Genomic DNA, 16,488 nt, shown 5'->3' with positions numbered 1-16,488 from the left:
AGGGTACTGTCTTCACTGAAAAATTGACCAAGTTACAGAGGAGCTGATGTTGCCACCATAGTAAACATACTAAAATGTAAATGCCCATACCTCTTTAAATGACTGTAGTAGGTTGCTACCAGACACTGACAGTGTGATGTCTATATGATGCATTATAAATAGTGGCTCTTCCTGCGTTTGGTAAGGAAAACAGGCTAGATTGTCTGCTATGTACAAGAGCATATTCACTTCTGTTTTCTGGAAGTTAAAAAAAAAGAATATGTATTAACACACACGCAACTATCTTAGATCTATACACTTACCCAGTGTTGCTAGCAGCCTAGAGCAAAAACATGATCACAAACTTTACTCTATGTACCGTGCCCAGCCCACTCTAAACAAGATAGAGGGAGAGAGACAGAGAGACACATATATGCAAAATGTAGTCATACCTGAAGGTATGTTATTTCTGATCAGGCAAACTGGGTACAGAAAGTTACGGAACGATGCAAATATAACAAGCGCAGTCTATTATATAGGTAATCTTATATAGGTAAATACCTTATATTACAAAGCAAAAGAAAGTACACTAGGGAAATGAAGTTATCAATGATTATGTCATAAAAATAGACTGTAAAAGGAGAATTTAATTTTAATTTCTTTTTAAGTGAAGGAAATGGGATGCTTACTGCAGTATCATCAAAGAGGTTGAGTAAAGAAATTAGAAACGCTCGTCTGTGTTGACGGTTCCCTCGGATCATGGAGTATAGGTGTGAACACAATGCACTGGATGATTCATCGTGTCTAAACCCTCTTACAGGATCTCTGGGGCAAGTATTAATTGCCTGTTGTACCTGGTAAGACATCTTCATACCAGCCACTGCTTTCATCTGAAATGGAAATTTACCTTTATTGAAACCATTGCTTTCAGAGCAGTAAAACTTAACTCTTTTTAAGTGGATGCTCATGTGAAGTTTAAAAGCTGCACTGAGGCAATACTACCTTTTGAGCTGGCAAACAGATTAAAAGAGAACTTGTGGCAGAGCTCAGAAAGCCTTGTGAACTGCGTTCACTCTAAATTCTGCTAGAAACATGCAGCTAATCTGTTCAGCCACTACAGCCAAGTATTTGAATTTCAACAGTCTTCAAGACTACTGAAATGTATCATACGTGAACAGAATATTTCACCAAATGCGTACGCCTGATGTCACTTGTAGTGAAATCAGCAGCTGAGTCCATATTAGTACAACAGGACTAACAAACAGAAAATGAGCGTGTTTTGCGTAGATCCTGTGTTTTCCAGGTGATTTTACTTACGTCGAGGCTCCTGCTCTAGTTTCAGAACAAACTGAATCTCTAGTTTGGCTGCATACCCAACTCCCCTCATACTACCTCCGCTGCTCTTCAGCAAAGTTGTCTCTTCATCTATACGTTGTCTTAAATCCCAGCTGCCTACATAGCATCACTCAGCTTGGTGTCATCTGCAAACTTGCTGAGGGTGCACTCAATCCCACTGCCTATGTCACTGATGAAGATATTAAAGAGTACCAGTCCCAATACAGACCCCTGAGGGACATCACTTGTCACCAACTCGATCTGGATATTGAGCTGTTGACCACTACCCTCTGGATGCATGAATCCAGCCAACTCCTCATCCACCAAACAGTCCAACCATCAATTGCTAAATCATGGCTAAACTTCATGAAACAGCTGTCCTTCCCTCTTATAAAATATATGCTCAAGTACTATGCACTGAGGAAAATATTACTGTGAATTATAATTTAAAGGAAATTTTGGACCAGAAGAAACACTTCGAATTATTATAGCCTTTTTATTTCTAAGAACAGGTATTTCCAAACAAGGAAAGAGGTAAGATCATCTTCACAATTGCTTGTATTTCTTGTTTAACTTTATATTCTTCTTCTACAGCTGAGGCATATTCAGATGTTAAACCACTAGAGAACGTAACAGGATTTTGTTAAATGTTAACTTAGAATTACTTACGTGAATGAACCCAGCATATTTTTTGTCTATTTCCACCAACTGCTGGTCAGCTTTATTTCGCATAGAGGGCTCTGGATCTGTACCCATAGCAATTAAGTATGGCACACACTTGAAAAACAAATGAAATAATTATTCAGAGTCATTGTACCTCCGCTTTCTCAGTCTTTGTTCTTTTCCTACACTATTGCTCTTGTTATATTCCGACTACTGCAAAACTAGAATAGGAAGCTCTATGCAACTTACTACCTGACTACTTTTTGCAAGCAAATAGAAGAAAATACATGAGAGACCAGCATTATAAATGACAGAAGTTGTGTGAGGTTTCAGGTAATACTTCCCTTTCTCTCAAGCTCTAAAGTCAATTTAGACTACAAAAAATGTCATTAAAAAAACCACAAACAAACAAATCCACCACTTATGACTGAACATGCACAATGGCAGCAGTATAAAAAAAGTTACAAAACATTATGTAACCAAATAATAGTGGAGATGATGACTGAAGTTCTAACATCAACTGTGGAATTCCACAGCGTTTGGAGGACATGGGAACTGAGGTGGAGGCAAGCTGACACATCTTCCAGGATAAAGAATCAAATGAAGACAACAACTTGGCGTACACCTGAAATTCATAACAGAAATATGCTCCAATGCACATTTGAACATGCTCTTTAGGCACTGACTGGCCTTTTACATCTTGATCCAAAACCAGAAAATACAGCATTTGTAATCTCACTGGCTAAAAAACATAAAACAGGTTTCAAAATACGCTTTCTGTAAAGGCCCCGTGCTACACTAAGAAATTACTGTAAGAGCTGGAAAAGAAAAATGGAAATTTATGTAGCAAGTGTGAACACTTCTGAAAACCTGAATAACAAAAACTCCCATCATAAAAGCCTACCATACCTGTACAGGATGGATGAGACCCTGGTTTAATGTCAGTGCAATGACATTTAGAGCAAAGTGGCGTACACTGGACTGGGTATGAAAGAAAGCCTCAAGGACCTGTTTGAGATACAGCTGCATGATGGAACTACTCATCCCTGAGGAAATATCACCCATTTCTTTCAGGTCTTCCTGTTTTGCTACTTTTTTCCCTGTAAAAAGGACAAAAGGAACAGCACACTCAACGCAGTATAATCATTTACTTTGCCAGTACCTGATGCGTGCTGATCTTTAAGCTTTACAATACATACACATTTCATCATTCTTAAAATGGGTTTACGATCTCACGAAACGCAGAACAGTCTAATGGTAAATATACATAAAAAACCTAAAGACACTAGACTTTAATTAAAGTCTTGTTCTTTAAAAAAGGTTTTTACTTTTAAAAATTTATGTTGTAACATAACACAGCTTATGTTGTATTTATGATTTTCTACCTGCAAATTAACCTTAGAAGAGGTTTTGATAAAAAGTATTACTACCATCATAACAGCAATCATGCATTCAGGATTCCTTCCAGGATTTGCACATTTTGAAAGTCAAGTAATATACCTGGTGTATATACCCATGCACATAATGGATTTTTGAAAATTATTTTAAGATACTTTGGGTACAATATTACTAATCTGATAGCAGTCTTAAGTGACTCAGTTCACATGTACAGTAATTGTATGCAAGAAAGTTAGGTTTTGCATGCCACATTAGCGCAGAAGGACTCAACACTTACAGTCTCTGTCTGCCTGCTGCATACGTGTATCCTCCTCCTGCAAGTAGGTCTGGAGGTTTTTTAACACCTGGATTTTTAAGTTTACTGAACAGTTTTTATCTGAAAGAATGCTGTTGTACAGAGTCTTCACTTCCTGCTCGAACATTAAACTTGGGTGTTGTATAAACGCAAATCCTAAGGGTGGAAAGAAAGAGGAAATATTCCATGTTATTATCATCCAGAAATTGTATTTCTGCTTTTTCAGTCTAGAGGCATGAAATTTATCTCCTCCCAACACCACAGCTTTTTGCTAGTCCGAACAGTATTGCTTTCCTGCACGGACACCATCCATAGCTTACAAGGAATTCTGTTAGCTACGGCAGCTCTATTAGCTATGACTCTGTCTGATGGATGAAGATGGGGTGTCGACCCAGGGCAGCTGCACTAAGAAGGGTTATACAGGTCTGGAAGCATGTCCAGTGTAGTGGCCTGCATCTGAATGACTAGGAGCTCTCACAAGAACAAGGGAGGAACATTACCAAAAATTACCCGTTGTTGTTCTAATATGTTTGGAGAAAAACGTTCTGCTGAAACTGTGAAGTTACTCATATGGAGGCAGAGCAAATGTGGAAGAATCTATAAATACCACAAGTGTTTAAAAATAAAATCTTAAAAAACTGAAACGGTGAACATACTAAAACGTGTACCTCCTGCTGTCATTATTCACATACCTACTAAGGTCTGCTCTTGAAAATGATCTGAAACGTTCCCAAGACTACATCTGTTGGAAGATACACACTATAGAGCTGGTTTTAGCTGCAGCCTTACCCTTGACAAGGAACTGGTTGTTATGAGTCTCTATCTCATAAAAGCTTTTCTCAATTAGTGACTGTATATACCATTTTAGACCATGTATGTAGGTTTAGAAGTACTGCTGACAGACTCTTTCAGAGTGTCATAAAAGAACAGTAATGGGAACATAACATCCCAATTTAAATTATGTTTAACTACTTGGGGTTTTTTAAGACTGTTCAAGGAAACTAAGATTCTGAACGAACTCACAGAAAACATACGTACATAAAAGAAGAAAGGGGAGGGGGGAATGAAAGCAAATAAAATTATGCAAAAGCAATGTACAAAAATAGCTGTAACAAAAAGGGAAGACTGCATCAAGATGAGTCAAGTTTTTAAAACTGGGTCCATACACACAGAAAAGACAGCGTAGGTAAAGGCTAAGTCCAGGGCAAGGTTTAAGATCTCATTTCAGTCTCAAAAGAAGAAGCCAAGAGAAGCAGGTGAGGTGGAGGGGAAAGAGGAGAAAAAGAAGAAGGAATGATGATGGTCTTGGCAGTCTGTGGTACAACTGTGTGCTCCATACAGGTATATACTGATGTTTGCAACCTGACCACCTCTGAGCAAGTCCAACCCATTTCCTAAGGTCAATTTTAAAAATGAAAACCACATGCATGTATGTGTAACAACCCCTAAGACTTTTTTCCTTCTTTCACTTGAAGGAGTCTAAACCACCAGTATTCTCAGGGAAATTCTTATTTTTCCATCCCCTGTAAGCAGGGAAGAAGTCTTACGTAGGGTAGGAATTTGTCACAGCAGATGAAAGAAGGCACGTGCTGTGATCTTCTAAGGACTGACTTCACAGCTCAGGGCTGCCCAAACACCACTTCTCTTTGTACCTTTGTTTTCACTCTGTTCACGGTCTTAAGAGTAAGCACTGAACTTGGGTAAGTAAGACGTTACTGGTTAGATACCTACAGGCTTAGCTACATTTACTAACAACATTTCATATCCTCAACATGCCTCGCAAGCACACATCTGGAAGAGAAGCATAACCAAAATCGTTAAGCTTAATCCCTCAACAGCAGTGATACATCCCAAAGCAAAGGCTAAAACTGTTGCGTGTCCTTACTGAAATGACACACTAGTAATTGCCCGTAGGAAAGTACACGCTCTTCACATTGACGCCTTCACTGTGTATAAATGTTGAATTGGCTTGCTAGTCCTTTTCACCGTATTGCTGCACACAGACGTTGAATGGCGTTGGCAGCTTTGCTCAGTTACCAACCTGTAAGGTGAACTTTGCACTGTCTACCCCATCTCCATACAGCTACCCTTCAAAATGGAACCAGTACTTAGACGAGGCCAATATATCACTGAAAACACTTGTCCAACGTTTAATTAAGACTGATATGCTTAGAGGTAGGGGAAAAAAAAAAAAATCTGAAGAATGCCTACTAACAGCCACTCCCATTTTCCCCTCTTCCCCCGAACTGATCACAGATCATTCTGTAATTTAGAAACATTTCTGACGAATGCAACATTGTCCACATCCAAGAGCAAAGCAATCATGTCTATGGTTAGGAATTCAGTCCCTATCCCACGTGCAATATTCGGTATTAAATTATCAAATTAAATTCGAGCGGTCTACAGTAAGTGCTGTGCACCGTGATGTAATGCCTAGAAAACTCCAACTAGTCCAGAAAGCCATAGCATTGCTCCTGCAACAGAAGCAACCCTAAAGCCATTAATCCTGCTCAGCTGTCTGCAGTGGTTTCTCATAGAATATGAAATCAAGGTTCAGTCTTGGTCCTCATCCTTGGAGCCCTCCCTAGCCTGAACTCAAGTAGGGTATCTAAGCCACATAAACAGCAACATAAAGAGGCAAATTCTTGTCCACAGTTAAATGACACACCTGCAAGCTCACATGCCTGGCACACAGCTTTCTTTAGCCTAAGCCATAACCGTGAACTGAACTCTTCCAGAAACAAGGCCTACCTGGCCAAACAAGATTCTCTCACAGCGACAGTTTCGTCCTTACGCAGAGGATGAACATGATACAAACCACTCAGTGACAGTTCATGTACTACAGTAAGTCACTGAAACACCACACTAATGCCTTCAGATAAAGAATCTATTCAAAAGTGAAATACAGCTAGAATCCCGAAACAAACCGTAATGGCTAGTCTATGACATCATCTATGGCAACGCCTTGTGAAATGTCACAGAGCACCACCCCCCAGTTTGTATAAACTGCCAGAGTTCTCTTGACTCCTGCAGAGTACATGCTCCTACAACGTTCAAAGTGTCTTCAGCACTTCTTCTAGCTGTTCTTTAACCATACCTTGTGGACTGAAAAAACCAAGACTTGGAGTTACAACCTACTTGCATGTGGGCAAAAAAAAATAACATCTGCATTACTTTGGAAATCCACTGCACCTGAAGACTTGGTCATGCATCAAAAGGCCTCCACTGTCAAAAGCAGCTACTCCGCTGCAGAAGGGTGCAAGAAGCAACCCTTGGACAACTTTTCTATAGCCAGTTCTCAAACGAAACATGCAGTACGTTTTGGTTTTAAACAAACTCCCTTGCCACTACACAAAAACATGAATTCCTACTGATACACATGGAATTTTACTATAGCAGAATAATAAAAACTATTAATATTTCTTACCAAGGCCAATAATGGCTTTTGTCTGTACTTCTTCATCTGAATGCTTTGTAAAATACATCAGCAGTTCAAGTACTTTATCCTTAATGTTCACCTGAGCAAATTAAAACAGAAATAGTAGCTATTTTAAGATGAAGCAGGCATTTTAAAATCTCTTATAAAAAACATCAATATCAAAAAGAAAAGGAGAAACTCGATCTTACTGCATGGCCTTTGCAAAACCGCGTAGTTAAAACCCAAAAAAGCTATATTGTACGCATTATGAAAAAACACGTAGCTTTGAGGGACTGGGAATAAAGTGCTTTAAAATTAAAGAGGGGCATTCAACGTATCTAAGACATGGAGAGTAAATACAACTTATTTACCTTACTGTTGCCTTTAAAATCTTCCTGATCAAAATCAAAATGCCGACACAGTGCTCCAACAGTGAAAAGTGATCTAAGGAGTGCTGGTTTATTGGCAGTAAGTATTGTACTGTTGGGGTCTTCTTGGTGTTGACTTTTTAATTTTGAAAGTGCACCTAAAGGGAGACAACAGTTTTGATCACAGTGTTTAATCATGGTATACCCCTAAGATAGGACTTGTAGCCAAAACTGAAAAGTGACATTTACATGTTGTGATTTGACTTACCATAGTATCTATTAAAACAGGCCCACACAAATTTATAGTTCTGGGTGACCTTGTTCACGACAGCCCCAAGGCAGCTCACACAATGCTGAACGACCTAGGAGCAAGAAAGAACAAATTAATTATATATTTAGACCTTAAATTTGAGATTTTTGTGAAGTTATGTAGGAAAAAGCTATGCTGAACTAAAACTAATGATCTAACAGCTGGAATGTCCATCTCCTAGACTGCGTGGAAAACCTGCTCAAATGCATTAAAATATAATGACACATACAAAATCCAGTAAACCGTGTAAACTGAATTTTCATGGCTCCAAAGTTATCCTCACAATCAAGACAGACTTTCTTTAAATCAAAACCATGTATTTCACAAGGTGAAATGGAATCAACTGAATGGTAGTAATTAAAAGCTTACCGTCATGCCATATTTGATGATGAGTTTCATGAGGTCTTCCTCAATAGTGGCAAGAAAGGTCTCACTTGGGTGCTCCATTAGTGGCACTACAAGCTCCAAGATTTTTGCAACATTGCAGATCACCATGAAATCATTTTGGGTCTGAAACAACAGTATTAATAGTGTTCAACATTTCTGGCTAAGTATTATTTGTATGCACTGAGAGTCAAAACTCCCAGCTCAGGTAAGGTATGTGGTAAAGATCTGAATGAGTGTTTATAGAGTTTACGTGTGCTAATAAATTGCATATTATTATGACAGCTACTTCTGCTTTCCACAGAACTTTTGGAAGAAAAATCTGCGTGAGCAGAACTTCACTACTCCTCAGGACTGCGACAGACCTGAAAACCTTTGGTGCAGATAATTTTTTGGAGTCCTACAATAAATCTAGGAGCTCTTCCTGACACATTGCACACTAGAGAACACACAACACCTGGAAACAGGTGTCAGGGACAAAATGAAGTTGTGCTATGACTCAGTGTGCCTTTAAGCAAGATAGGTAATAATGCACACAAATGTAGAAATGACAATTAAAATTATTACTGGTTTGCATTATTATGACTCTATAGGTACTGTAAGTAAGGAATCTATGGAAAACGTTTCTCTGTTAAAGACACATCCTGCTAGATGTGTCCAAGCTCACTCATCAGGACAGGATAATTCCCAAATGCTACTGTCAAGCTCTTTAACATATTCAAGCGGACAGTGGTAATTCTACGACTCGCCTCAACCTGTGTAAGTACAAAACTACTAACTGGGTTGCAGCACATAGACAATCAGATAACCCTTTCCTATACTGTTTGATCAGGAGCAGCTCTAAAAGTCTCTTGTAAACGCGCCCAGAGAACGCGCCAGGGCTGAACCTGGACAATGCTGGGCTGTACCTACAGTCTAAGCTGGTACCAATTCCTCTCAAGCCTGCCCTGGCCAGCTGACCTAATGTGGCCCTGCCACCCACCCACGCTCCTCCTGGAGCCACGGTTGCATGACCCTGCCCTGCTCCTTCTGCCAGATCAGGGATTCATCACAATGTTCACTGAGCCAACTGTGCTAACCAAAATGGCAGAAAGCGCCGCAGTGTTGCAGAGGAGGGGTGCCATTTTACCAGACTGCGGGGGTTCAGCATTATAGCTCTCTACCATTTTTGTGAGCTAAACTCTCTTACAGGGGAGTACAAAAACACTAGAGCTAGGGAAGTGGGAGATGAAGCATGGAAGAAGATGGAGCAGGACATTGTCCTTCTGATACATTTGCTATATGTTAGATACACTCTACCTTATGGAACCATACCGTTAGTCTTGAGATTGTTAAATATTAACTACTTTTAAGACTGTGACTATGAAACAAAACAATTTTAAGACATGATTTCATAACAGGTGAAAACCTGGGTCTTAGGCCTCCAGGGAAGGAGGCAGCCTAAGTTTCAGTTTCATTTGGCTGTCAAACGTGGAGGTAGAGGGTGAGGCACAGCATCTTAGAAGCTACAGAGGTCATCAAAAGGACCTAGTATCTTCAGAAGCTATGATGTCCATGAAATAAAAACACATTTTTAATTTTTGTTTTCCTAACTTCAATTTCATCAAATACACAAGACAGACATTCATTTCCATGCTTAATTATTGGGGGTGGGGGACGGGGAAAGACTGTTTTTCTCTACTTACACTACACTTAGTGGTCAGGTAGGGCTGCATGGTCATGGCATGTTTGACCATTAGCTGGGGCCTGATTTTGCTGAACAAGAACAAAGTGGTTATGCAAGCAACCAAGCGTCCAGAATTCACACCCTTGTTGTCAGAATCTGCAAAAGATTTAAAAATACAAAAAGGATATTAAGACCAAGTAATGCTTGAGCAATGAAAAACATACGGCTTACACATCGTTTGAATGTCTCTTTCATTACATCTCTTTCAAGATCAATACAGTGCTCCAAAGTTCATCTTGAACTTAAAAGCTATGCTAAGGCACATGAAGCACACACAGGGAAGTGATTCGAGACAGCCAGCATGGCTTCACCAAGGGCAAATCCTGCCTGACCAATCTAGCGGCCTTCTATGATAGAGTAACCACATCAACGGACAAGGGAAGAGCTACGGATGTTGTCTATGTAGAATTCTGTAAGGCCTTTGGCACAGTTCCCTGCAGCATCCTTCTCTGTAAATTGGAGAGATGTGGATTTGATAGGTGGACTGTTGAGTGGATGAGGAACTGGTTGCATGGTCGCATTGAGAGGGTAGTGATCAATGGCTCAATGTGCAGATGGAGATCAGTAGGCAAGTGGTGTCCCTCAAGGGACACTGAGCACTGAGTACTGGGACGGGTACTCTTTTAGTAACTTCATCTGTGACACAGACAGAAGGATCAAGTGCAGCCTCAGCAAGTTTGCAGACAACATCAAGCTGAGTGGGGTAGCTGACAGACTGTCTAGAGTGACCTAGACAAGCTTGAAGAATGGGCCTGTGGGAACCACGTGAGATTCATCAAGGCCAAGAGCAGGGTCCTGCATCTGTGCTGAGGCAACACCCAGTATCAGTACAGGTTGGGGGATGAAGGGATTGACAGCAGCCCTGCCCAGAAGGACTTGGGGGTACTGGCAGATGAAAAGCTGGACAGGAGTCAGCAATGTGCTCTCGTAGCCGAGAAGGCCAACTGTATCCTGAACTGCATCCAGAGCACCGTGGCCAGTAGGTTGAGGGAGGGGATTCTGCCCCTCTACTCCTCTCTGATGAGACTCCACCTGGACTCCTGAGTCCAGCTCCGGAGCCCTCAGCACAGGAAAGACATGGACCTATTGGACTGGGTGCAGAGGAGGGTCACCACAATGATCAGAAGGATGGAACAGCTCTGCTGTGAGGACAGGCTGAGAGAGCTGGGGTTTTCAGCCTGGAGAAAAGAAGGCTCCAGGGAGACCATGTTGTGGCCTTCCATTGCTCAAAGGGGGATTATAAGAAAGATGGGGACAGAATAGGGCCTGTTGTGATAGGACAAGGGGTAATGGTTTTAAATTAAATGAGGGCAGATTTAGACTAGACTAGGAAATAATGTTTCACAATGAGATTGGTGAAACACTGGACATGATGCCCAAAGAGGCGGTAGATGTCTCATGCCTAGAAACGTTCAAGGACAGGTTGGACAGGGCTCTGAGCAACTGATCTTGTTTAAGCTGTCCCTGCTGAATTCGAGGCGGTTGACTAAGTGACCTTTAAAGGTCCTTTCCAACCCAAAGATTCTATGTTCTACCAGTTTTGTGAATGATGTTTTTTGGAATTCTGTAACTGTAACTTTTCACGATAGTAATTTGAGCAACCACTGTTACAGTAGCACATAACACTCAAAGGAATTCAGCTACTGTGTTGTAAAAAATATTACCTGATAGAGATTCCTCATATTTAAGAATGTGCTCAACCAAATTGTCAACAAGTTGAGTACAGGCTTTCTTCACAGGTTTATATGAGGCATCCTCTTCTGACTTCAACAGCTGTAGCAGATGAAAGAGAACATGATTTAGTATTAAGGGCGCATTTATTTACATTGGATACATGCTGGTTTTACAATAATTCCTACAGATACATAAGGATTTTACCCTACAAAAGTATTTGTTTAACATCCTCATAAAAGTTACATGGTGAAGAAAAAATTCAGGGAAGTAAAAAAATCAAACCAAAATTCAAGAGAAGAAAAAAAAAAAAAAGATAAAAGTTCTACTGATTTGTGCATTGGGATGAAAGCTAACTTGGTGCTTAATGACATAATGCATAAACCAATAATGTAGTCATACATGCCAGCAGTAACTAATAGGAGTTAGAAGGCTTTTAAAATGCCTAGGAAAAAAAGAGCGAATTTAAAAGGAATGTTGTTTTTGACACTAAGCAAAAATAACAAACAAAGATGAAACATAGTTTTAGGATCATTTTAATCAGTTAGACTTCTTCCATATGACTTTGGGTACTGAAATTATGTCGACGAAGATCCTTTAATACCTAAGAAGGATTGAGTCCATACTCTAGCCTTTTCTTCAGTGCAGGCATTAAGAGGCTCTGGTTTACTTGGCTACCTATTTTCATGGCGCTCCAGGCAAAAGTAAAATCAAAAGGGTTTTTTTGCTTGCAAATTTAACACTGCATACAAGATGTGGAGGAAAATGATAAAACAGGTCAAGAGATACGTACTGTTTAATATCTTCACTAATGACATAGACAGTGGGATCGAGTGCACCCGCAGCAAGTTTGCAGATGACACCAAGCTGAGTAGTGCAGTGGACATGCCTGAGGGCTGGGAGGCCATCCAGAGGGACCTGGACACACTTGAGCAACGGGCCTGTGTGAACCTCATGAGGTTCCACAAGGCCAAGTGCAGGGTCCTGCACCTGCATTGGGGCAACCCTCGGTATCAGTACAGGCTGAGGATGAAGGGATTGAGAGCAGTCCTGCTCAGAAGGACTTGAGGGTAATGGTGGATGGAAAGCTAGACAGGAGATGGCAATGGGCGCTCACAGCCCAGAAGGCCAACCACATCCTGGGCTGCATCCAAAGCAGCATGGCCAGCAGGTTGATGGAGGGGATTCTGTCCCTCTACTCCACTCTGGTGAGACTCCACCTGGACTCCTGAGTCCAGCTCCGGAGCCCTCAGCACAGGAAAGACATGGACCTATTGGACTGGGTGCAGAGGAGGGTCACCACAATGATCAGAGGGATGGAACAGCTCTGCTGTGAGGACAGGCTGAGAGAGCTGGGGTTTTCAGCCTGGAGAAGAGAAGGCTCCAGGGAGACCATGTTGTGGCCTTCCATTGCTCAAAGGGGGCTTATAAGAAAGATGGGGACAGACTTTTTCCCAAGGCCTTCTGCAAAAGGACAAGGAGTAATGGTTTTAAACTAAACAAGGGCAGATTTAGACTAGACATAAGGAAGAAATGTTTCACAAGGAGGGTGGTGAAACACTGGCATGCGTTGCCCAGAGAGATGGTAGCTGCCCCATCCCTGGAAACATTCCATGTCAGTTTGGACAGAACTCTGACCAGCCTGATCCAATTGATGATGTCCTTGCTCTCTTCAAGGCAGTTGGACTAGATGACCTTTAAAGGTTCCTTCCAACCCAAACTATTCTGTGATTCTATACAAACAAATCAAGCTCAATTCTATAAAAATCAGAGTTAAACACTATGGAGAAGTAACCTATACTCTGAAGATTCACTGCTTCTATAAACTGTGTAACAAATTCATTCAATGTGAAAATACACTTATCTACCATTTTTTAAGAATCCACATTACACTAGATGCCTCCTTTGTGAATTAAGTATCTTAGCTATGGACTTCATGTTATGTTACTCATGACTGAAGAAACTATGAAATTAAAAACAAACTAACAAACCCCTCCCAAAAGCAAGAATTGGAGTATTTTTAAAACAGATCATATGGAAAGACAGAAACTAATGTCAGAGACAAAGAAAACTGCACCCATGAAGGTTAAAAAAAAGGTCAGATGTTTAAAGGGCATGAATTGAATTTGTCTGCTGTAAAGGATTGCTCTTCTAGTCCCCCTTCTATGTGCTCTAGTCCCAAAAGAAATGTCGAAATCTAACTATGATTGTACCATACGTTCAAAATTCATTACTTACATTTTGAAGAAGCTGTTCAAACCAATCATACCCTGTATCTCTACAAGCTGCAACCTGGAAGTATTTTTGAGAATAAACTGGTTAACAAAAAAGGCACCTGAGGAAAAATTACTTCAATACAGATGTCACCTTAAAAGACCAGTAAACACGCATAGATGTATTTTCATAGGCATTCAGTACAATGATTTTATATCTTTGGAGATCAGAAACTGTCTTCAGCATTTGAAATACAGTTCTCACCATTTACGTGACTCCAGAATTTGTGTTGCCTACCGCACAAAGCCTACACATTCTACCGGAGATTGCCAGCTCTAATGTAAACCAAATTTTGGTTTTGTAGAACATTTTGCGCGGATTAACGCACAAATACAAGCCTGACATACTAAAAATGAACATGTGTGTATATATACATAGACACATATTTTAATATAAACAAACCAAGCCTTTGCTGGTATCCTGTGTCGGGAACAGCCCACAGGTGCTCCAAAGTAGAATTGGCAGGAGAACTGAGAGTTAAGGTGAAGTCAAACTGACCGACTCCTCAGTCTGGAAAAATGCACACTAGATGACTATTTTGAGAAATATATTGAAAAGCAGGATGAAGTTTAAGCCCATAATTGTTAAGTAATGAAGTGAGTACTTTTATTTGGCTTTTACATCTTGGTGTAATTGAGAGTAAAAGACCTTCTCAGCACAGTGGTTTTACACAACACGTTTTCACTACAAATTAAAGCATTTTATTTGAAACAGATTTTGTTATTTGGGAGACATGCTATTTAATTTGCTGCTCCTAAAAAGTAGATACAACTGTGCAGATACTAGTTTACCCTGAGTGAGAACATGACCCTGTATTTGTTAAAACGTCTTATTAACCTTTCAAAATAGATGTTACCGATTGTTTGAGGAAAATTTTCTTTTAAGAGGCTGTGGTGGTGCATCTACTCCTGCCCTCCTTGCTTGATAAGCCTTGGCCTTGGAGCTGAGAGTTTGGCGGTTAAGGGCACCTTCACTGTACCAAAGACTCTTGTGTAGGTGGGAGTAACTCACCATTCCCAGACCGCCTTGGAGCATATCTTATCTAGCTGTGATTCGGGTGGATCAGTACCAGCATCACTGGGATGTCAAGAATTCTAGCACTTACCAACAAATGATTTGTGGCAAGGATGGAAATTTACTGATGCCTAAAGTCAATCATCTCCCCATCCTACAAATAGTGGTCCCAAGTGAGACTCTGAGCACTCGTGGACCACAGCAGGCTGTAACCAGCATCTCCCTCTGAGTGGGATGCCTCTCAGAGCCTGTGAACCCTCAAGTTTATGATCAAATCAGAGGCTCAGCTGATCACCCATTGAGTGATACAAAGCATTTGATGCGAGTATTCAACTGAATTTGAAGGGGCATTTAAAGGTACCTTTGTACACATTTATCTCTTTTCTTTATATCTCTTTAAGTGTCTGATCTTAGTATGTTGCTATGATTTAATACTGTGATTTGTCGCAATATCATTAATCTTAGTAAGATTTAGGTTAATTATGTTACTAAGTTATATATGATTTGATCTTGTGATTTATCTCAATAGTGTTAGTGAATTTGACTGCTGTCATTTTAAAGTTACACCAGGCACTACACCAGAAGCCCCAATACCCTATTCCTTTAGTCATAAACCGTTGACCAAGCCTGGGACTAGGAGTGGATTCAGCTGCACATAGACTCTTCCCTGAGAAGGAGTCTAGAAAGCAAGAGGGTCCACTCTGAACCTTGTGACTCAACGGGAAGGCATTCCTTTACATTCCTTACCTAACCTTAGTCATAAATCATTGACCAAGTCTGGGACTAGGGGTGGATTTCGGTCCACTCTGAACCTTGTGACTCAACGGGAAGGTCTCCCCTACTTTCTCTCCTCAATACACAGATAAGCCACATTAACCAGATTTGAGCGACAAGCAAATCATTCCAATTTAATTGTAACTTGCACAACGTTTCACGTTAAGTGAGTAATAGAGTGAACTTTGCCATTGAATTCTGTCAAGTGGTACCTTTTTACAAATCTATATTAAAATAATTTGCTTTCTGATATCTTTGGTGGTTACTCTTTAAGCGTCCCAATCACTTGTTCGTGACAGAGACAACTTCTTAGTTAGGCTTAACTGTATGCTGCTACTAGCAATTCCTGGAAAATGTTAAATATAATAGAAATATGTTGTGCTTTAACTGAACACATATTTACTACGACCTGAATATAGTGTGGACGCAGTTATCATTGCCAGCAGATTGGTTAGCATATGAAGTTTCCTACAGCCTGTTCCATCAGGTGAATAATTTGGGTACATATTCACTGCCAGGAGATGTAAAAAGAAAACCCTCTGACAATTAAATTACTGTATTCTAAAAAACGACAGACAGTATTTCAAAGATACTAAAAACATAATCAAATTCTGCACACAGCTTAACTCAAATTTGTTTAACATACCACATCAGTTATGTTCAGTATTTTCCTTGTCATTGCTTCTTTGTCATGGTGTGGAGTTGGAGTAAACCAGAGCTTCTGGAATGTCTCATTTACTAATTTCTAAAGGAAAAAAAAAATATTAGCAGAAAGAAATAAACTTATCTTGGCACACAGGTATTCTTTCTAATACATCCATACAATAGATTTGTTGATGATGTGTGCCATTTCATAAGGAATTATTCAACCTAAGTGAG

General features: G+C 40.2%; 1 protein-coding gene across 1 annotated transcript in view; it reads right to left on the bottom strand.

The window, feature by feature from the left end:
* LOC309415952 (nipped-B-like protein) overlaps nt 1-16,488 on the bottom strand; it is a 101,501-nt gene that overhangs the window by 4,121 nt on the left and 80,892 nt on the right. Inside the window, exons 30-42 of the mRNA XM_082013687.1 lie at nt 16,256-16,354; nt 13,786-13,839; nt 11,541-11,649; nt 9,836-9,972; nt 8,136-8,276; nt 7,725-7,818; nt 7,460-7,614; nt 7,098-7,188; nt 3,653-3,826; nt 2,887-3,077; nt 1,984-2,091; nt 669-869; nt 91-237 (exon numbers count right to left, since the gene is read on the bottom strand). Of these exons, the coding sequence (XP_081869813.1) occupies nt 91-237; nt 669-869; nt 1,984-2,091; nt 2,887-3,077; nt 3,653-3,826; nt 7,098-7,188; nt 7,460-7,614; nt 7,725-7,818; nt 8,136-8,276; nt 9,836-9,972; nt 11,541-11,649; nt 13,786-13,839; nt 16,256-16,354 (1,701 nt within the window). The remainder of the gene's footprint in view (nt 1-90; nt 238-668; nt 870-1,983; nt 2,092-2,886; nt 3,078-3,652; nt 3,827-7,097; nt 7,189-7,459; nt 7,615-7,724; nt 7,819-8,135; nt 8,277-9,835; nt 9,973-11,540; nt 11,650-13,785; nt 13,840-16,255; nt 16,355-16,488) is intronic.

Source organism: Phaethon aethereus, assembly GCF_964289735.1.
Source record: "Phaethon aethereus genome assembly, chromosome: Z".
Taxonomy (NCBI): Eukaryota; Metazoa; Chordata; class Aves; order Phaethontiformes; family Phaethontidae; genus Phaethon; species Phaethon aethereus.
This window is presented reverse-complemented; position numbering and strand designations above follow the sequence as displayed.